This window comes from Ornithorhynchus anatinus, chromosome X1 (genome assembly GCF_004115215.2).
Source record: "Ornithorhynchus anatinus isolate Pmale09 chromosome X1, mOrnAna1.pri.v4, whole genome shotgun sequence".
NCBI lineage: Eukaryota > Metazoa > Chordata > Mammalia > Monotremata > Ornithorhynchidae > Ornithorhynchus > Ornithorhynchus anatinus.
This window is the reverse complement of record NC_041749.1, coordinates 46,610,033-46,632,814: the sequence shown is the minus strand read 5'-3', so window position 1 is coordinate 46,632,814 and position 22,782 is coordinate 46,610,033. Positions and strand designations below refer to the sequence as shown.

Here is a 22,782-nt window from a genome sequence, read left to right as displayed (position 1 = left end):
TAACTTGATCAAGTCTAGTTAGTTAGCAAGCTATTTAACTAACTAGTTAGCAAGTCAGGATATGCTAAACATTATACTAAACCCTGGAGAAACAGAGTGGCTTAGTGGAAAAAGCACGGGCTTGGGAGTCAGAGGGCATGGGTTCTGATCCTAGCTCCGCCACTTGTCAGCTGTGTGACTTTGGGCAAGTCACTTAACTTCTCTGTGCCTCAGTTACCTCATCTGTAAAATGGGGATTAAGACTGTGAGCCCCACATGGGACAATCTGATTACCTTGTAACTACCCTAGTCCTTAGAACAGTGCTTGGCACATAGTAAGCACTTAACAAATACCATCATTATTATTCTTATTATTATACCAAGTAAAAAGTTTGGCCAGAGTCCCTGTTCCACATGGAGCTCATTATCCAAGACAGACACGTAGACAAATAATACCAAAATGCAAAACAACAATAAATAAAAAATTCAGCTATTCAAAATAACAGTGTAGCAAAATTACAAAACAACAATATCCAGAAGGAGCTGAAAACAGTATACATGCTCAGGGTCCTCAATGCTCCAATGGCACTTGGTTTCATAATATTAATAGTGGTATTTGTTACTATATGCCAAACACTGTGGTAAATTCAAGATAATCAAGTCCCACATGGGACTCACAGATAAGTAGGAGAAGGAATAGGTATCGACTGCTCTCTAGACTATAAGTTCTACCAACTGTTGTATTGTATTCTCCCAAATGCTTAGTACGAAGGATCTGAGGCACAGAGAAGTGACTTACCCAAGGTCACACAGCAGACAAGCAGTGAAGCCAGGATGAGAACCCAGCCTGATGCCCTGGCCTGGGTCTTTCCCCTAGGCCACACTGCTTCTCATCCCTTCTTCTAAAAGTTCTAAAGGTTGGGTTGGGGCTTCCATTGAACTCTGGTCTAGGCCCTGGGCAGCTCCAGTTATGCTAAAGCCTGTGGAGGTCTGGCAATGGACCCCGCCCCCACCCCACTCTGCAGGTGTAGCACTTAGCCTTGTGTGACTGCAGACTTTAGAAACAGACTGACCATATGGCCCGTTTAGCGGGGACAGACCTGAATTTTTCTATGTTGTGCCAGGCATGTCAAGAAAAATATATGAATTTGCAAATTTCCAGTAATCTCCATCTGTTCTTTCTCACTGTCAACACCTAAGTGTTCTAATTTCAGGCTAGAGCATGCTCAGTGCAGTTCCCCCAGAGGAGGGGGCTCAGAACTTGATGCCTCAGAATGACCCAACCCATTCTCTCTCTGTAAGCTTGGGCTCGTGAACCCGGGTATTAGCCTTTAATAAAATTAACATAGTAAGCCTATTGGCAAATGTTATTTGATTACGATGATTATGATGGTTATAATACTGTATCCATTTTACTGATGGCAACAGTTAATGACAGAATAGTTGGCTGGTTTGGGTATAGCTCTTCGGCAAAGCCGGGAGGGTTCGGGCATAGACGCTCTCCTTTCACCAATAAATCAATCAATCCTATTTATTGAGCACTTACTGTGTGCAGAGCACTCTACTAAGAACTTGGAAGAGTACAGCTCAACAATATAACAGAGGGGGAGACAGACATTAATGTAAATAAATAAATTATAGATATTTACATAAGTGCTGTGGGGTTGGGTCGGGGGGGTGAATAAAGGGAGCAAGTTTGGGCGGCACAGAAGGGAGTGGGAAGAGAGGAAATGAGGGCTTTAGTCAGGGAAGCCCTCTTGAAGGAGATGTTCCTTTAATAAGGCTTTGAAGGAGGGAGAGTAATCGTCTGTCGGATATGAAGAGGGTGGGTGTTCCAGTTCAGAGGCAGGACGTGAGTGAGAGGTTGGTGGCGAGGTAGATGAGATTGAGGTACAGTAGTTAGGTTGGCATCAGAGGAGCGAAGTGTTTGGGCTGGGTTGTAGTAGGAGATTAGCAAAGTGAGTGAGATAGGTGGGGGCAAGGTGATGGGATGCTTTAAAGTTGATGGCAAGGAGTTTCTGTTTGATGTGGAGGTGGATGGGCAACCACTGGAGGTTCTTGAGGGGTGGAGAAATGTGGACTGAACACTTTTGTAGAAAAATGATCCAGGAAGAAGAATGAAGCATAAACTGGAGTGGGGAGAGACTCCGGGCTTGTGAGACAGGAAGGTTGGTGATGTTAATTCTGTTGTATTGTACTCTCCCAAGGGCTTAGTAAAGTGCTCTGTACATAGTAAGTGTTCAATAAATATGATAAAATGATTTAATGGTGCTGTCTACAGTGATGGGCAAGTCAGAGGGAGGACAAGTTTTGGGTGGGAAGAAGAACAGCGCTTGGCACATAGTAAGTGTTTAACAAATACCATCATTATTATTATTATTACAAGGAGTTCTGTTTTGGGTATGTTAAGTTTGAGGTGATGATAGGACATCCAAGTAGAGATGTCCTGAAGGCAGGAGGAAATGCAAGACTGCAGAGAAGGAGAGAGATCAAGGCTAGTGATCTAGACTAGGGAATCATCCCCATAGAGGTGGTAGTTGAAGCCATGGGAGCGAATGAGTTCTCCAAGGGAGACCTTCATGGTCATACTTGAGCTCAGTTTCTTTTTCACTCTCCTTGGAAGCTAGTTTTAAAAGCCCAGAAGTACCATAGAGAGTTTTCTGAAGAGTGCCTCTTCATGATTGAGGCACCCTGATTGGTCCATTACTGGGCTGGCCCTGGAAGGGAAATGTCCCATTATTTGCTCAGCAATTGCATAGAGCAGACTTGTTCCAAAAGGCTGACAATTCAAGTGGCAATCTCATGCCTTCCTGACTTTTAGCTATTCAGAGATCCAGGTGCATCTGTCAGATTTCTGTTACCATGGTGCTGTGTGCACAAGAGTGGATACTCATTCTTGATTCTTAACTATTCTCCTGGACTTTTAGGCAAAGGGATATAAAGGGTTGAGGTGGTTGAGGGGGCCACGAGCCAGAATGCAGTGCCATGGTGCTTTTCTCTGCAGGGATGGAGGCATACGAAACCACATAGGAGCAGTTTTTTTCCCAGCCCAGCATGCGTGAAACACGCTGGGGGTGGGTGGCAATTATCCACTTGAGTTCTCACCCCCTAAGCCTCTAAGCCCTCACCTAACCCCTTCCCCACCACAACACGTGTATAAATCTTTTAACTCTCTTTCTTCCCCTATCTGTAATAGATTTTAGTGTCTGTCTTCCCTGCCAGATTGTAAGCTCCTTGAAAACAGGGATCATGTCTATTACCTTTATTGTACTCTTCCAAGTGCTAAGTACAACATCCTGCACAGAGTAAGTGCTCAATAAATGCTATTGATTGATTGATACTACTACTAGATTGTAGTCTACTAGTCCCCTCTAGACTGTAAGCTCGTTGTGGGTAGGGAATGTGTCTACCAACTCTGTTGTATTGTTATAGTATATCCTCCCAAGTGCTTAGTACAGTGTTCTGCATACAGTAAGCACTCGATAAATACAACTGAGTGATTGATTACTACTGTTATTACTACCACTGTCCTACTATTATGATTACTACTATTAAAGGTGACTGTTGGGATGACTTGACCAGGAGTGATAGAACTGTTCTGGGGAAGGTGAACTCAGATAAGTGAGAGGGAGAAGTATAAGCTGAATTCATTTTCCAGGTTATTGAAATGAAAACAGGCAGTCTTCCGAGGCCCAGCCTTAACAGGTAAATGTGAGTCCTATTTCATTTTCCAGAGGACAGCCCCTTGATAATACCCTACATGACATCCAAGGTAACAATTTACTCAATCTCGGTTTTCTGGCAACCTGGATCCCTACTGTTTTGGAAGTCAAAGTATAGGAATCCATTCCAGAAATGCAACACCCAGAGAATGTGCTGATTGATTTACAGTCATACCAGGGATGTGGCCTAGTGGATAGAACAAGGGCCTGGAAGTCAGAAGGATCTGAATTCTAATCCTGGCTCTGCCACTTACCTGCTGTGAGATCTTTGGCAAGTCACTTCACTTCTCTGGGCCTGCTACCTCATCTGTCAAATGGGTATTAAGACTGTAAGCCCTATGTGGGACAGGGACTGTGTCCAACCTGATTAACTTGTATCTACCCCAGTGCTAAGTACAGTTCCTGCCACATAGTGTTTAACAAATGCCATTTAGGAAAAGTTATTTGATTCACTGCTGTCACATTGTTGAAGTTTCTCACTCAATATGAGAAGCAGTATGGCCTAGTGGAAAAAGCACGGGCCTGCGAACAGAGGACCTGGGTTCTAATACCGGCTCCACCACTGGCCTGCTGTATAACCTTGGGCAAATCACTTAACTTCTCTGTGCCTCAGTTTCCTCATCTATAGAAGAAGGATTCAATAACTGCTCTCCCTCCCCTTTAGACTGCAGAATCCAATGTGGGACAGGGCCTGTGTCTGACCTGATTATCTTGTATCTACTCTACTGTATAGCACATCTTAAGCTCTTAAAAAATATCACAATGTAATTTTTCCATTTGCTTCATTTTTTCTAGTTTGTGGCTCACCCCAACTGCCAACAGCAACTGCTGACCCTGTGGTATGAAAATCTGTCAGGTTTACGGCAACAGTCCATCGCTGTGAAATTCTTGGCTGTTTTTGGAGTTTCGATAGGGCTTCCCTTCCTCGCCATCGCATACTGGATTGCCCCCTGCAGCAAGGTATGGAAAGGTTGAGGTGCATGCCATTTGTCATGACTTCTCTCATTTTTACAGGAAATGAAGGTCCCTCTTTATAACTCAAATTTGACATGCTACCACCCCAAGAGCCTTGAGGTGCCTTTCACCAATGAAAAATATTACAGGATGGAAAACTCTGACATCTGATTTTTCAAGGAATTGGGGCAAAAGAAAAGTCAAAAGAAGGGAGGTGAGCATGGTACAGAATTAAAATGAGAGGCAGCCAGGAGGAAAATAGAAGAATAAACTAGAGCAGAAGCAGAAGACAGGGAACCTTTAATGAATTGGATTGCACGTTCACCATTCTTCTCCCTCCTCCTGCCCCATATCCATTTGAGGGTTCACTGATGATCATTTCTCATCCAAAATGGCCTGTGAGCCTTAATCCTGTCACTTCCAGGGTGTTTGAGAGTGGGTGTGGAGGAAGCATGAGAAACGTGGCCAATTGCAGACCGCACACATGGGAGTCAGAGCTGGCTGACGTGGTATAGATTCATTTTACTTGTGTGAACTTGTCCTAAACAGGAAAGATATTTTCAAAGTGGGGAAGATCTTGGTTGAGGCCAACCTTTGAAGGTGTATGCTCCGTAGCTGTAGACAACCCCTGGTCCAGTCCGAATTGCACTTGCAATCTGATATTTAACTCTCTAAAAAGTGTGGACCTCCCAGATGTATGTCGCAAAATAGAGCTTCCTCATCATCCTTCAAATTTCTCCTCGAGGCAGGGGATGTTGAAGTTGGAGATTGAACCATGAATTGTTTTTTAGATCTTATTTTCCTAGTGTTTTCAAGACTGAAAAACTGCGGAGTCTAGATATATTTTCAATGGTTGGCTAATCAGGGCAGTTGGGATTCACTGCAAAGGTTTCAGAACAATTGGTCAAGATCAGCGCCGTGGAGAATTTGATCAACTCTAAAATAAATTTATGAAAACATCTATATTGAACACATCCATCTGACAATACATAAACAGTAATTTCAAGTAAGTTCACTGAGTGACCAGTCAAGAATGAAGATAACATGATTTTCAGGGTAAATAGTGGCCTTTTCCTGTGTGCCAGGAACAAAAGAGCAGTTTTTATTATTATCATTGTTATTATTATTAATAATAAAGAGCTCAAATGTTTGTTGGCCACTCATTATGCACTCTGCACAAGAGAAGTCAGACACAGTTTCTGTCAAACATAGGCTCACAGTCTAAGAGGAAAGAGAGTCCACAGAAAGATTTGATACCAGAATTTCACATTGTTTTTTAGTGTTTGAAAAATGAGGCCTTTAAAACGAAAATGTGGGAGGGAAAATTCACACAATGATGATGATGATGATGATGTTGGTATTTGTTAAGCACTTACTATGTGCAGAGCACTGTTCTAAGCGCTGGGGTAGACACAGGGGAATCAGGTTGCCCCACGTGGGGCTCACAGTCTTAATCCCCATTTTACAGATGAGGTAACTGAGGCACAGAGAAGTTAAGTGACTGGCCCACAGTCACACAGCTGACGAGTGGCAGATCTGGGATTCGAACTCATGACCTCTGACTCCAAAGCCTGTGCTCTAAGAAGTGTGGTTAGTCCATTCATCTTTCTGTTGCATAGGGATCTAGTTTCCTGGGCAGGATATCACATTCTAGATTAAATGCCAGGGAAGAAACCAAAAGACAAGGAAGAATTCACCCAAGCAAAATGTGAAGAACTAGGAGAATCTGCCTGTGGTTTTTTTGCCCATTCCTCCCTGTGTGACTTGAGATGACTGGTGATGATAGAGCAGGTGCTGGACTGAAGTCTGCAGTCGGAGGCTTCTTTGTCCAATCCTCAGCTATGAATGAATTATATCTTTTTATGAAATGAAACTATGGGGACCCACCTCCCAAAGTTAAAACAGAGGCCAGTTGAGTGCCTCATCTTGTGGTCAGCAGCTATGGCCTGTGGGACAGCCAGGTATTGACCTAAGAGTTTCATTGTAGACTCAAGACCAGGTTTCTCGTCTTCATCATTATCCAGTGTCATGGCTTGGCCTGACAGGACATGGGGGTCCAGAGGGAGTCCAGAAGGAATCCAGAGAGTCCATCCATTGTTACCCAGGTCTCTGTGCCATACCGAGCTCTCCACAGCTAGTCAACAGCAGCAAATCACTCAGTCAGTCAACTAGTGGTAAATATCGGGTGCCTACTGACTGCTAGCTAGTGTCACATTCTGGCTCAAGAACCGTGGAGGAAGGGATAGAGATTCAGGGATAGATTTCTTTCTCTCTCCCTCTTGAGATGAAAATTCTTTATTCCTATTGTGAAAAATTTCATGGGAAAAGGTGAGGAATGAGAAGCAATAATGACCGTGAATTCTCAGAACAAGAAGAAACCCAGGCAGCATGCCCCTGCCCAGACATCTGAGCTGTAGAGGTCGGCAGCAACAGCGGCAGCCCATCAGCCTTCTGGGAGATTTTAAACAAATGCAGTTCAGGTATGGGGGAGTCCAGTATTGGAGGCTTACATTTGTGTGTCCAAATAATTCCACCATTCACCTCAGGAGCTCTTGAGCCTGGGAGGGAAATTAAACAACCACTCACCAGAATCAACCTGCTGTTGGCCACTAAAGCCTAAACAGGTTTCCCCATTTTGATTCTCGTGGTTGAATCGCCCCAGTAATTTGTCCCACGGCATAGAAGAACTTAGCTCTCAGGGGCAAATACTTGTCTGTCACCCCATGGGGTGTTGAAATTATTCAAAGTAATTTCACCATTCCTTCCTTGCCACTCGGAAGTCCTCTGACAGGATGTGTTAGGGTGATGTTGCAAGCTGGGTGAACCCTCACTCTGTCAGACATCATGCCTTGCACCATATCCAAAATGGTATGTGTTTTCAGACCAACATTCCCTAACGATGTCAACATGCTCTACCAAAAGAAGATTGGGGAAATGGGTGCTCTGGCAAAACTGAGTGCAAGATGTGTACCTATGCGGTTTAGCAGTTGCCTAGGCAGGAACGTAGGTATGTGCCAATCAATTGGGGTTGGGACAGGGACAGGGACAGTGTTTAGCTGGGGTTTGGGGCATTAACTCTGGTACAGGCCTGGGGGCTGCAGGTTTTGGAAACTTATCTGCAAGGCCTCATTATGTTGCCTCCCTCGACATTCTCCATGAATGGAATAAAAACGCCCTCAAAGGCAGGAATCCTTTGGAACACTGACAGTGTATTTTAACCTCAACTGATATACCATTTGATTTGTTAAGTGGTTCATTCATTAGTTGATTCACTAGGTAGGAGTTGTTAGGTTAATCCCCAAAGTTGTTAGGTTCTTTTTTCATTATCTAAAATCTATGACAATTTGTCCTTAGCTAACATGGACCTGGCCCCAAATCCTACCTGTGGATTGGAATAGAAGCCAATATGATAGCTATCTAGGATTGTACAAGCAATAATGTTAATTGCGCAAGAAACAGGAGAAGTGGAGTTCATGCATTTCAAGTTGACCTTTGCTGTTCAATTATCCTTACAAATTAGTCACAAGGCTCATTAAGGTAGAGAAGCAAACAGCATCAGTGACGCCCATGCTGACAGCGGAAAGGAGTGTCAAGCGAGAAGAGTCCTGCTTGCAAGGCACTGTTGTTAAGTGAGCCCCAAATCTGGCTGTGTCACTGGGGGTGCGCTGGCATTTAGAAGTTTTCTGCTTCCAAGAGTAGAGTGAAGTGTACCTCAAGCAGGCGTGCCCCTAACTTCACTGGGAAGGCTTGGGAAATGGAGAAAGGACTCAGACCTGGGCCAGCTCTCAAGAGCTAATTTTGACACTGCCACTTCTCTGAAGCTCCTCTGACTTTGGGTGTATGCCCACCACCCGTGCCACAGTCCTGACTCAAAAGCTTTTTCTTTACGGTTTTGTGGCCCCCATGATGCTCTAGGGGGAGGCAGAGACTGTGTTAGGCTGGGAGTATATTGGGGTGGAGGGGAGGGTGGCAGAGCCAGGATCGGTACAGGACAGTGCTTAGGGAGTGCTTAGAGCCTGGGGCTCCCTCTCCCTTCCATCGACTGTCTAATCACTGAGTTGAGAAATTTGAAATGGCCACCAATTCAGAGGACACGGAGAGAAGGGTCAGGCAGTGGGGACAGCAGCAATTCCAGCATCACCATCCCTTTTTGACACTGAGGAAGCACGGTGACCATTTTGGGAAGGTCTGTTTAGACCACCGTCATCATAATGCCTCAACTGACTGCTGGGTTGGTAAGGTCGAGCGCGGTCATGATTTCTGGGGTGGCATTCAGGGTGTCCCACAAACTCGGGACTCCTAGACTGCAATCTTGTTAGCCCCTACATTAATCTAACCTTGCACACCACCCTACCCCATAGAGTGCTGGTTTCTCAGCACTCTGATTATAATCAATCGTGTTACACTGATAGCTGCAGTAATTAAAGTACATAATTATCACACCGAAGCATATTAAAAGAACATTATCAAGCCATCTGTTTTATAAATGTTATGCTGGATATGTTTTCAGTTGGAGAGATTGAAATTAGACAAACCTTTAGTATTGTTCCTTTCCTGAGTGAATTATCTCCCATTTAAGTGAAATTCTACCTTTGTGCTGGATGTCCACTGTGTGCTGGGCAGTAAAACAAGCACTTTGGAGAGTACAGCAGAAGAAAGCACACTTTTCCCTGTTCTCAAGGAGATCCAGAAGGCATGTATTGTTTTCTCTGATTCACCGCTGGCCAGTGAAGCCTCCCTCCAGCCATGCCAGAGTGTGGAAAGTAGAGTCCTCAGCCCAGGGGCCTGTCTCAAGGGCGGGAGCAGGGTGGGAAAGGCATGCAGTTGGAGGGGCAACATAGGATGCCAGCACCATCAAGACTCCAGCCACAGCCTCCTCAAGTTTCCTTGGTCTCCACAGCCTCTCATTGAGTGCTCTGTGTGTATGACTGAACTAAAGATCATTTCAGAATAAGAAGGGGTCCAATTTCACACATTATTATTATTATCAACATTATTATTATTGTATTTGTTAATTGTTTACCATATATTACACACTGTTCTAAGCACTGAAGTAGATGCAAGTTAATCAGGTCAGACACAGTCCCTGTCCTACATGGGGATCGTAATCCAGCCTAAGTAGTAGGGAGAACAGGCATTAAATAGCTATTTTACAGATGAGGAAACTAACAGAGAGAGAAGTTAAGTGACTTGCCCAAGGTCACACAGAAAGCAGCAACATGGCATAGTGGATTGAGCACGGGCCTGGGAGTGAGAAGGTCATGGGTTCTAATCTCGGCTCTGCCACTCATCTGCTGTTTGACCTTAGGAATGTCACTTCACTTCTATGTGCCTCAGTTACCTCATCTATAAAATGTAGAATGAGGCTGTGAGCCCCATGTGGGTCAGGGACTGTGGCCAACCTGATTTGCTTGTCTCCACCCCAGTGCTTAGTACAGTGCCTGGAACATAGTAAGCACTTAGCAAATGCCACAATTATTAAAGGACAGTGTCAGGATTAGAACCCAGGTCATCTAACTCTCTGTGTATGCTCTTTCCACTAGGTCATCCTGCCCCTCACACGCTGGGAATGGTGAGGGCCACTGAAGTAATGGTCTTTGACCCAACAGGCTCCCTGCAAGATAACTTTCTTGGGGAAGCTGTTATTCAATCGATGGTATTTATTAAGCACTTACTGTATGCAGTAACCTCGGGAAGGTATAATACAACAGAGCTGGTAGTCACATTCCCTGATCACGTGGTGCTTACAGACTGGAGAGGGAGTGCGGTGGGGCTGAGAGTGGGGTGGATATCAAGTGCTTAAAGAGTACAGATCCTAGTGCATGGGTGATGCAGAAGGGAGAGGGGGTAAGGAAAATGGGGGGCTTAGTCAGGGCTGTGATCTGTGAAAATAGTCTAGATTGGGATTTCCTCTCATCACATTCTCTGAGACCGGAGATTGTAAGCTCGCTGTAGGCAGAGAAAGTGTCTAACAACTGCTGCATTGTACTCTACCAAGCGCTTAGTACAAGGCTCTGCACACAGTAAATACGATTGATTGGTTGACTGACTGATAAAGAACATCACCTTCCGCCTACCACCTGCTGGCACCACTGTCCTACTGCCCTATGCTGAACCTCCATCTTGTTCCTGTTTGTTTCCAGCTAGGCCAGACTCTCAGAAGCCCATTCATGAAGTTTGTGGCCCACGCAGTTTCTTTTACCATCTTCCTGGGCCTCTTGGTGCTGAACGCATCCGACCGATTTGAAGGCGTCAAAAACCTGCCCAACGAGACTATCACCGACTACCCCAAGCAGATCTTTCGTGTAAAAACTACCCAGTTCTCATGGACCGAGATGCTCATCATGAAGTGGGTTTTAGGTAAGCACGAGGCTCTCGGTCTTCTCCTCCAGCCACCCTCCCCTGAGGCCACGCAGTCTGAGTGGGGTTGTGCAAAGCTTCTCCTTCTTGTCTGCATCTCTCGCCCATCCTGCCGCTTCCCCGCAGTGGAGCATCCTGCACTGAGAACCCAACCTGCTGTTAAACTAGAGAAAGCCAGGCCGAAAGGGACGCCTTCCTGCTAGTCTCGGCCTCTCCAGGGGAGTGGGCTGGCATATGATACCTAACCCTTCCCTGCTGTTGGGCAGAAAGCCCAACTCCATGATTTAAAAAAGTATTTTATTTCTTGCCCCACCTTCCCATCCTTCATTACAGTTTAGGACACTGGGAAAGGAGAAGACATTCTTGATATCTGCTGAATTAGAAATCTGGGACAATCCAAGCCCTGGGTAATAATGACGATGAAAGCAAATAAATCTCTGAGTAGCGATGCTGCACCAGAATTCAAGGCAGATCTAATAATAATCACAATAATTTGGGTATTTGTTAAGTGCTTACTATGTACCAAGCACTGTTCTAAACGCTGGGGTAGATACAAGGTAATCAGATTGGACAGGGTCTCTGTCTCGCATGGGATTCACAGTCTCCAGATGAGGTAACTGAGGTCCAGAGAAATTAAGTCACTTGTCCAAGGTCACACAGCAGGCAAGTGGCATAACCGGGTTTAGAACCCATGACCTTCTGACTCCCAAGCCCATGCTCTATCTACTATGCCATGCTGCTTCTCATGCTACCTTATAGTAGTAGTAATAGTTGTATTAAGTGCTGGGAAAAAAATACCCGGGTGAGAATTAGACCCAGTCCCTGGCCCTCCAGGGGCTTCCAATCTAAGAATATGGCAGGGGGGCATTTGATGGCAGACACAAAATAGCATAAATGAAGACAAATACAAAAATAACACAAAAGACAAAGCTCAGAGTCCACTAGATCTGGTAGCAAAGGGGGAATTCAGGGCAGAAACCTCAAGGTAGGGCCTCAGGGTGGAGGCCTAAGGTGGGGCCTCAAGGACCCAACACCCAGGTGATCCAGAGTCCAGGAATAACCAAAGTCTCTTAAACATGTTAGCATTTGTAGAGGCTTTTTGCTGCCCCATTTTAAAATATTTGTGGCCCATAAGGCACAGGACATTTTGGAAAAGAGGGCTATGGGTAGCCCTCCTAAATATCGCCAAGATCCGCCCTTTCCTCTCCACCCAAACGGCTACCTTACTATTACGGGCTCTCGTTATATCCTGGCTAGACTACTGTGTCAGCCTTCTCTCTGACCTCCCTTCCTCCTCTCTCGCCCCGCTCCGGTCTATTCTTCACTCCGCTGCCCGGCTCATCTTCCTGCAGAAACGATCTGGGCATGTCACTCCCCTTCTTAAACAACTCCAGTGGTTGCCTATCGACCTCCGCTCCAAACAAAAACTCCTCACTCTAGGCTTCAAGGCTCTCCATCACCTTGCCCCTTCCTACCTCTCCTCCCTTCTCTCTTTCTACCGCCCACCCCGCACGCTCCGCTCCTCTGCCACCCACCTCCTCACCATCCCTCGGTCTCGCCTATCCCGCCGTCGACCCCTGGGTCACGTCCTCCCGCGGTCCTGGAACGCCCTCCCTCCTCACCTCCGCCAAACTGATTCTCTTTCCCTCTTCAAAACCCTACTTAAAAATCACCTCCTCCAAGAGGCGTTCCCAGACTGAGCTCCTCTTCTCCCTCTACTCCCTCTGCCATCCCCCCTTTACCTCTCCGCAGCTAAAGCCTCATTTTCCCCTTTTCCCTCTGCTCCTCCACCTCTCCCTTCCCATCCCCACAGCACTGTACTCGTCCGCTCAACTGTATATATTTTCGTTACCCTATTTATTTTGTTAATGAATTGTACATCGCCTTGATTCTATTTAGTTGCCATTGTTTTTACGAGATGTTCTTCCCCTTGACTCTATTTATTGCCATTGTTGTTGTCTGTCCGTCTCCCCCGATTAGACCGTAAGCCCGTCAAACGGCAGGGACTGTCTCTATCTGTTGCCGACTTGTTCATCCCAAGCGCTTAGTACAGTGCTCTGCACATAGTAAGCTCTCAATAAATACTATTGAATGAATGAATGAATGAATAAAAACACATCTCCTCCAAAAGGCCTTCCCCAGTTAAGCCCTCATTTTCTTTATCTTGGGAAGCAGCGTGGCTCAGGGAAGCAGCGTGGCTCAGTAGAAAGAGCACGGGCTTTGGAGTCAGGGCTCATGAGTTCGAATCCCAGCTCTGCCACTTGTCAGCTGTGTGACTGTGGGCAAGTCACTTAACTTCTCTGTGCCTCAGTTCCCTCATCTGTAAAATGGGGTTTAAGACTGTGAGCCCCATGTGGGACAACCTGATTCCCCTGTGTCTACCCCAGCGCTTAGAACAGTGCTCGGCACATAGTAAGCGCTTAACAAATACCAACATTATTATTATTATTCTTATTATTATTTATCTGCTGTCCCCTCTGTCTTGCCTATGCACTTAGATCTATACTCCTTAAGCACTTGATACTCACCACACCCTCAGCCCCAAAGCACTGAGGTACATGTCCTTATTTACTCCCATTTTTAATGGTATTTTTTAAGCACTTACTATGTGTCAGACACTGTACTAAGCACTGAGGAAGATACAAGCTAATCGGGTTGGACACTGTCCCTGTCCCACATAGGGCTCACAGGCTTAATCCCCTTTTTACAGTCCAGGAAACTGAGGCAAAGACAAATAAAGTGACTTGCCCAAGGTCACACAGCAGACAAACGGTAGAGCTGTGATTTAGACCTCAGGGCTTTTCTGACTTCCAGAGCCATGCTCTACCCTCTAGGCCATGCTGCTTCTCTACCCGTAATTTATTTTAATGTCTGTCTCCCACTCTGGACCATAAGCTCCTTGTGGGCAAAGATTGAGTCTGTCAACTTTATGGTATTGTACTCTCCCAAGTGCTCAGTAAAGTGCTCTGCAAACAGTAAGAGCTCAATAAAAATCATTGATTGATTGATTTAATAAATGAATGGCCCTCACTTATATGCTTTGATTACTCTGGAAATACTTTTATGTTTCCTTTCCATATTACACTATAAAACTACTTGTGGACAAGAAACATGTCACTTACTTGCTTTGTACTTTCCAAGTGCTTACTATGGTGTACTGTGCCCAGTAGGTGTTGGCAAGCGTTTAGTATAGTGCTCTGCACACAGTAGGCGCTCAATAAATACGATTGAATGAATGAATGAATTCTACTACTTCTACTGCTCCTACTATTGCTCTTGCAATGAGTGCTAAGCATAGTAAATTTACAAAGTTCTATAAGGCACATAAATGCACATCCTCAATGGTTTTGTTCTATTGGAGGTGATGGCTAGATTCAGCACTTGGAACAATGCCTGACACATAGTAAACGCTTAACAAATACCATTAAAAGTTAGTCCTAAAGGCCTACAGTTTCCTATAAAATGCAACTAGATCAGTGATCTATTTCTTTGCTATGGCTTTTTCTTCTCACCTTGACTTTCTGACTCCCCTGTTCAAAGATGTCATTGAGCTCATTTTGACATTCTTTTCCAGAGTTTAGTACATTGATTGGCCCACAGTAAGCATTTAATACATACTATCTACTACTTCTACTATTAAGTCTTTACTATCCGCCCAAATCACTAGGCTAATTACAAGATAATCAGACTGGACACAGTGACTGTCCCACACAGGACTCATAATTTAAGAGATAAGGAGCGTAAGCATCTTATTCCCATTTTACAGAGAAGGAAACTGAAGCCCAGAGGGGCTATATTTCTTGCCCAAGGTCATGCAGCAGGCCACTGTTAGAGCTAGAACTAGAAACCCAGTGTCCTGATTCCCAGTGGCATAGGCTTTCCATTAGAATACAATGGTCCCTATTTTACCTACTTCACAAAATGAATTATAGTATCAATTAAGGCCAGGGAATTTCAGGGAATGAATTCCAGACCAATTTTCAAAAACTTGATCAAAATGACTTCTCCTTTCATTGAATTAGTAAAATTCATTATTCTTCATTTAAACTAGAATCACTATTTTGGGTTTAAATGTGACTTTCAAGATTTTTTTTCCCCTTCAGTAGAACACTAACGAGCGGTACAGAGATGAAACCATGTTTTCACCATCTGCATCTTTAAGAGTTTCAGGGAGAAACTCTGGCCATTATTATCATTATTATTATTCTTATGGTATTTGTTAAGTTCTTACCATGTGCCAAGCACTATTTTAAGCACTGGAGTAGATACAAGGTAAGCAGGTTGTCCCAGGTGGCACTCACAGTCTTAATCTCCATTTTACAGATGGGATAACTGAGGTCCAGAGAAGTTAAGTGGCTTGCCTAAGGACACACAGCAGCCAAGTGGTGGAGCTGGGATTAGAACCCACGACCTCTGACTCCATTGCATATAAAATAGCCCAAATGCAGTTGAATTCCAGCTAGGATCTTCTGTGGTGTCTTCCTATCCAATTCCTATCCATAAGTCAATCAAACAATCGATCATATTTATTGAAAGCTTAATGTGTGCAGAGCACTGTACTAAATGCTTGAGAAGATACAATATAACAGAGTTGGTAGATATGTTCCCTGCTCACAAGGAGCTTACATTCTAGAGGGAGAGACAGATATTATATATATACATACATATACAAATAAATTGTGAATATGTATGTAATATGCACACATGTACATAAATTCATAAAAGATGCAAATCCAAGTACAAGGGAGATCCAGAAGGGAGAAGAGGAAATGAGAGTTTAGTCGGGGAAGACCTCTTGGAGAACATGTGACTTTAAATAAGGCTTTGAAGGTGGAGAGAGTGATCGACTATTGGATATGAAGGGGGAGGGAGTTTCAGGCCAAAGGCAGGATGTGAGTGAAGGGTCGACGAAGAAATGGACGAGATCGGGGTTCAGGGAGTAGGTTGGCATTGGAGGACCCAAGTGGGCAGGTCGGGTTGTAGTAGACAATCAGAGAAGTAAGGTAGGAGGACACAAGGTGTTGGAGTATTTTAAAGCCAATGAATAATAAGGAGTTTCTGTTTCATGCAAAAGTGGATGGACAACTAATGGAACTTCTTGAGCAGTGGGGAAACATGGACTGAATGTTTTTTATTCATTCATTCATTCATTCATTCAATTATATCTATTAAGCACTTACTATGTGCAGAGCACTGCACTAAGTGCTTGGGAAAGTACAATAAAACAATAAAGAGTGACATTCCCTGCCCACAACGAGTTCACAGTCTAAAAGGGGGAGACAGATGTCAATAAAAATAGATATCAATATAAATAAATAAAATTACAGACATATACATAAGTGCTGTGGGACAGGGGAGAGAGAAGGGAGCAAGTCAGGGTGACACAGAAGGGAGTGGGAGATGAGAAAAAGTGGGGTTTAGTCTGGGAAGGCCTCTTGGAGGAGATGTGTCTTCAGTAAGGATTTGAAGGCAGGGAGAGTAATTGTCTGGCGTATCTGTCTATCAGTGGTATTTATGGAACACTTAGTGTGTAAAGAGCACTGTATTGAATGCTTGGGTGACAGTACAACAGAGTTAATAGACAAGTTCTCTGCCCACAGAGAGCTTACAGTCCAGAAGGGAGACAGACATTAATATAGATAAATTTAAATTACAGATATGTATATAAGTGCTGTGGGGCTGAGGGTAAGGTGACTATCAAGTGCTCAAAAGCATACATATCCAAGTGCATAGGTGATGCAGAAGGGAAAGGGATCCAGGGAAAAGAGGGCTTAATAGGGGAAGGCCTCTTGGAGGAGATGAGAGCTCAATAAAGCTTTGAAGGTGGGGAGAGTGGTGATATGGCATATATCAACCAATTAATCATATTTATTGAGTGTTCGTTATGTGCAGAGCACTATACTAAGTGCTTTGGAATATACAATATAGCAGAGTTAGTTGACAAGTTCCCTGCCCACAACAAGCTTATAGTCTAGAGGGGGGGATAACATTAATATAAATAAATACATTTCGGGTATGTAAATAAATTGTGTGGAGCTGAGGAAGGGGTGAATAAAGGGTACAAATCCACGTGCAAGGGCGATGCAAAAGGCAGTGGGAAAAGAGGAAATGAGGGCCTAACTGGGGAAGGCCTCTTGGAAGAACTGTGCCTTCAATAAGACTTTGAAGGTGAGGAAAGTGATCGTCAGATCTGAAGATGGAGGGCATTCCAGGCCAGAGTTAGGATGTGGGAAAAGGGTCTGCAAGGAGTAGATAAGATCGGGACACAGTTGGCAAGCTGGCTCTAGAGGAGTGAATTGTGCAAGCTGATAAGTGAAGAAAAGTAAGGGAAGCCAAGCTGATCGAGTGCTTTAAAGCAGAGAGCAAGGAGTTTCTGTTTGATGTGGAGGTGGATGGGCAACTACTGGAAGAAAGGGGAGATAGTGACTGAATTTTTTTTTAGAAAATGATCTGAGCAGCAGATTGAAGTGTGGATTGGAGTGGGAAGAGACAGGAAGCAGGGAGGTTAGCAAGGAGACAGGTGCAGTAATCAAGATGGGATAGCATTTGGATCAGCAGAGTAGCAGTTTGGATGGCAAGGAAAGGGTGGATTTTAGTGATGCTGAGAAGGTTGAACTGACAGGATTTGGTGCGAGATTGAATGGGTGGGTTTTATGAAAAAGACGAGGCAAGTAAAACACCAAGGTAATAGGCTGGTGAGATAGGGAGTTTGGTGATGTTGTCTATAGTGAAGGGAGAGACAGGGTGAGGATAGGGTTTGGGATGGAAGATAAGCAGTTCTGTTTCAGATATGTTAAATTTGAGGTGTCGGAGGGATACCCAGGTAGAGATGTTCTGAAGTCAGGAGGAAATCCAAGACTGCCGAGGAGAAAGATCAGAGCTGGGGATGTAGATTTGGAAATCATCCACAGAGAGGTGGTAGTTGAAGCCATGGGAGCAAATGCATTCTCCAAGAGAGTGGGTGTAGATGGAGAATAGAAGGGAAGCCAGAACTGAGCCTTGAGGGATTCCCTTAGTTACAGGGTGGGAAGCAGATTAGGAGCCTGTGAAAGAGACTGAGAATGAGAAGCCAGAGAGATAAGAGGAGTACCAAGAGAGGACAGTATCAGTGAAGCCAAGGTTGGATAGTGTTTCCAGGAGAAGGGGTTGGTCGACAGAGTCAAAGGCAGCTGAGAGGTCAAGGAGGATTAGGATGGAATAGCGGGCGTTGGATTTGGCAAGAAGATCATTGTTGATCTTTGAGAGGGCAATTTCTGTGGAGTGAAGGGGGCAGAATCCAGATTGGAAGGGGTCAAGGGTGGAATTGGAGGAGAGGAAGTGGAAGAAGTGGGTGTAGAAAACTCGCTCAAGGAGTTTGGAAAGGTATGGTTGGAGGTAGAAGGTAAAAAATGGAGGGGGTAGTGGGGTCAAGGGAGGGTTTTTTTAGGATAGGGAAGACATGAGAGTGTTCGAAAGCAGTGGGACAGAAGCTATTGGAGAGGGAACTATTGAAGATGGCAGTCAGAGCAGGGGCAAGTGTTTTGATAAGGTACAAAGGGATGGGGTCAGTGGTGCAGGTGGAGGGGCCAGATTTTGAGAAGATGCATTTAGTATGGTATCAGCTTTTCATTGTGAGCCTGGGGGCTAAAGGGGGTAGGGAGGGAAGTAGCAAGGGGGCAAATGTTCCTTTCCAATTCCTTTCTATTCTGTAGACCAAAATCTCCTTATGGGCAAGGAACATATCTACTATCTATGTCTGTTGTATTTTTCCAAGTACGTAGTACGGTACTCTGCAAAGAGGAAGGGCTCAATAAATGCCACTGATTGACTGATGCTGATTACTTTTTCCTCCCAGATTCTTACCACACAAGCAAAATCCTCAGTCTTTTGGAACTGAATATCACTGTTTGATTGTATTATTTTATCACTGTATCACTGTCACTGAATATCACTTTTTAAATCAACCCGAGACATTTTGCCGAGTGGAGAAAGCTTGAGCCTCAGAGTCAGAAGACCTAGGTTCTAGCCCCAGCTCTACCCCTGGCATGCTGTGTGACTTTAGGCATGCCACTTAATCTCTCTGGGCCTCAGTGTCCTCATCTGGGAAATGGAGATAAGATACCTGCTCTTATCTCAATTTAACTCTTATGTTGGAGCCCTGTGTGGAACAGGGACTGTCTCCAATCTGATTTTCTTGTATCTATCCCCGTGTTCAGAACAGTTGTTGGTGATAATAACAGCAGTAATAATAATGAAAAGCAGTGATATTTATTAAGTGCCCCAATGTGCCAAACACTACAGAAGATACAAAATTATCAGGTCAGACAAAGTCCTTGCCCAACCTGGGTCTCACCGTCTAAGGGGGAACAGGTATTTAATCTCCATTTTACAGATGGGGAAAACAGAGGCACTAAGAAGTTATCCTTAATTAATACCTTTAGAATGATAGCTATTTCTCAAATGGTACCTTTGGTAGATGGCATCTCCCACTGAGAACAACGGATGGGCCTCAGTCCTGAGACTTCAGGACTAAGAAACAGCACAGAGGAAATGATTCTGGATCTAGGGGCTTGCATGGAGCCACTCACGCTCTCTCACCCCCGCCAAATAATAATAATAACGATGGTATTTGGTAAGCACTTACTATGTGCCAAGCACTGTTCTAAGCACTGGGGTAGATACAAGGTAATCAGGTTGTCCCATGTGGGGCTCACAGTCTTAATCCCCATTTTACAGATGAGGCAACTGAGGCACAAAGAAGTTAAATGGCTTGCCCAAGGTCACACAGCAGACAGGTGGCAGAGCCGGGATCAGAACCCACGTCCTCTGTCTCCCAAGCCCATGCTCTTTCCACTAAGCCGCACTGCCAAATAAACTCCCAAGGGGTCACGGACTGTAACAACTGAGTAGACTGGCATGGGCTGCAGCCCAACATGAAGTGCCCATGCAGGACCTATTGATGGCCAAAGTGACCTTGATGGCCATAGTGCCATACAGCAGCAGGAGGTTACCTCAGTAGCCACTGTAGCCTTCCCTGACATGGTTTTGTCTTATGCCGTCGAGTCGTTTCTGACGCATAGCGACACCACGGACACATTTCTCACATAACGCCCCTCTCTCCATCTGCAATCATTCTGGTAGTGGATCCATAGAGTTTTCTTGGTAAAAATCCAGAAGTGGTTTACCATTTTCACCTTCCACGAAGTAAACTTGAGTCTCTGCCCTCGACTCTCTCCCACGCTGCTGCTGCCCAGTGTGGGTGAGTTTTGACTTGTACATATTGCGTGCCACTCACTAGCCACTGCCCAAGCTAGGAAAGGAATGGGTAGGCCTCTGCTTGACTCTCCCTCCAGTGGCCGAGACTGGTAGAGTATTGGAAACTCTCCAGGTGCAACCCTGAGAGGGGTCCCTGACATTTGCCAGCAATTTTTCAGGATTTCTGTTGAGTCCATATACCTTGCAGAAGACCCTAAGGAATTCTTCGGTCAATCTGCCAATCAATCATATTTACTGAGTGCTTCCTGTGTGCAGAGCTGGTATATTCACGTTCCCTGCCCACAAGGAGCTCACCATCTAGAGGGAGAGATGGATAATAAAATAAATGATGGATACATAAATAAGTGCTGCGGGGCTGAGGGTGGGGTGACGGAAAGGTACAAATTCATTCATTCATTCAATAGTATTTATTGAGCGCTTACTATGTGCAGAGCACTGTACTAAGCGCTTGGAATGAACAAGTCGGCAACAGATAGAGACAGTCCCTGCCGTTTGACGGGCTTACAGTCTAATCGGGGGAGACGGACAGACAAGAACAATGACAATAAATAGAGTCAAGGGGAAGAACATCTCGTAAAAACAATGGCAACTAAATAGAATCAAGGCGATGTACATTTCATTAACAAAATAAATAGGGTAATGAAAATATATACAGTTGAGCGGACGAGTGCAGTGCTGAGGGGATGGGAAAGGAGAGGGGGAGGAGCAGAGGGAAATGGGGGGAAAAGAGGGTTAAGCTGCGGAGAGGTGTAGGGGGGGTGGTAGAGGGAGTAGAGGGAGAAGAGGAGCTCAGTCTGGGAAGGCCTCTTGGAGGAGGTGAGTTTTAAGTAGGGTTTTGAAGAGGGGAAGAGAATTAGCCTGGCGGAGATGAGGAGGGAGGGCGTTCCAGGACCGCGGGAGGACGTGGCCCGGGGGTCGACGGCGGGATAGGTGAGACCGAGGGACGGTGAGGAGGTGGGCGGCAGAGGAGCGGAGCGTGTGGGGTGGGCGGTAGAAAGAGAGAAGGGAGGAGAGGTAGGAAGGGGCAAGGTGATGGAGAGCCTTGAAGCTTAGAGTGAGGAGTTTTTGTTTGGAGCGGAGGTTGATAGGCAACCACTGGAGTTGTTTAAGAAGGGGAGTGACATGCCCAGATCATTTCTGCAGGAAGATGAGCCAGGCAGCAGAGTGAAGAATAGACTGGAGCGGGGTGAGAGAGGAGGAAGGGAGGTCAGAGAGAAGGCTGACACAGTAGTCTAGCCGGGATATAACGAGAGCCCGTAGCAGTAAGGTAGCCGTCTGGGTGGAGAGGAAAGGGTGGATCTTGGCGATATTGTAAAGGTGAAACCGGCAGGTCTTGGTAACGGATAGGATGTGTGGGGTGAACGAGAGAGACGAGTCAAGGATGACACCGAGATTGCGGGCCCGAGAGACGGGAAGGATGGTCGTGCCATCCACGGTGATAGGGAAGTCTGGGAGAGGACCGGGTTTGGGAGGGAAGATGAGGAGCTCAGTCTTGCTCATGTTGTGTTTTAGGTGGCGGGCCGACAGCCAGGTGGAGACATCCTGGAGGCAGGAGGAGATGCGAGCCTGAAGGGAGGGGGAGAGGACAGGGGCGGAGATGTAGATCTGCGTGTCATCTGCATCTAATAATAATAATAATAATGTTGGTATTTGTTAAGCGCTTACTATGTGCCGAGCACTGTTCTAAGCGCTGGGGTAGACATAGGGGAATCAGGTTGTCCCACGTGGGGCTCACAGTCTTAATCCCCATTTTACAGATGAGGGAACTGAGGCGCAGAGAAGTGAAGTGACTTGCCCACAGTCACACAGCCGACAAGTGGCAGAGCTGGGATTCGAACTCATGAGCCCTGACTCCAAAGCCCGTGCTCTTTCCACTGAGCCACGCTGCTTCTCCATCTACATCTACAAATCCAAGTGTGAGGGTGACAAGGAAGGGAGAAGGGAATAGGGGAAATGAGGGCTTAGTCAAGGAAAGCTTCTTGGAGGAGAAGTGATTTTAATAAGGTTTTGAAGGTGGGGAGAGTGATCGTCTGTCAGATATGAAGGCAGAGGGAGTTCCATTCATTCATTCAATAGTATTTATTGAGCGCTTACTATGTGCAGAGCACTGTACTAATCGCTTGGAATGAACAAGTCAGCAACAGATAGAGACAGTCCCTGCCGTTTGACGGGCTTACAGTCTAATCAGGGGAGACAGGCAGAAAAGAACAATGGCAATAAATAGAGTCAAGGGGAAGAACATCTCATAAAAACAATGACAACTAAATAGAATCAGGGTGATGTACATCTCATTAAACAAAATTAACAAAATAAATAGGGTGGTAAAGATATATACAGTCGAACAGGTACAGTGCTGTGGGGGTGGGATAGGAGGAGAGGGAAGGGGGGAGAAGAGGGTTTAGCTGCGGAGAGGTGAAGGTGGGGTAGAGGGAGCAGAGGGAAAAAGGGGGGAGCTCAGTCTGGAAAGGGCTCTTGGAGGTGAGTTTTAAGTAGGGATTTGAAGAGGGGAAGA

General features: G+C 45.3%; 1 protein-coding gene across 1 annotated transcript in view; it reads left to right on the top strand.

Moving 5' to 3' along the window:
* Nucleotides 1-4,530: 4,530 nt before the first annotated feature.
* TRPC7 (transient receptor potential cation channel subfamily C member 7) overlaps nucleotides 4,531-22,782 on the top strand; it is a 57,099-nt gene continuing 38,847 nt past the window's right edge. Inside the window, exons 1-2 of the mRNA XM_029051679.2 lie at nucleotides 4,531-4,661; nucleotides 10,799-11,015. Coding sequence (XP_028907512.2) covers nucleotides 10,826-11,015 — 190 coding nt within the window. The 5' untranslated portion in view covers nucleotides 4,531-4,661; nucleotides 10,799-10,825. The remainder of the gene's footprint in view (nucleotides 4,662-10,798; nucleotides 11,016-22,782) is intronic.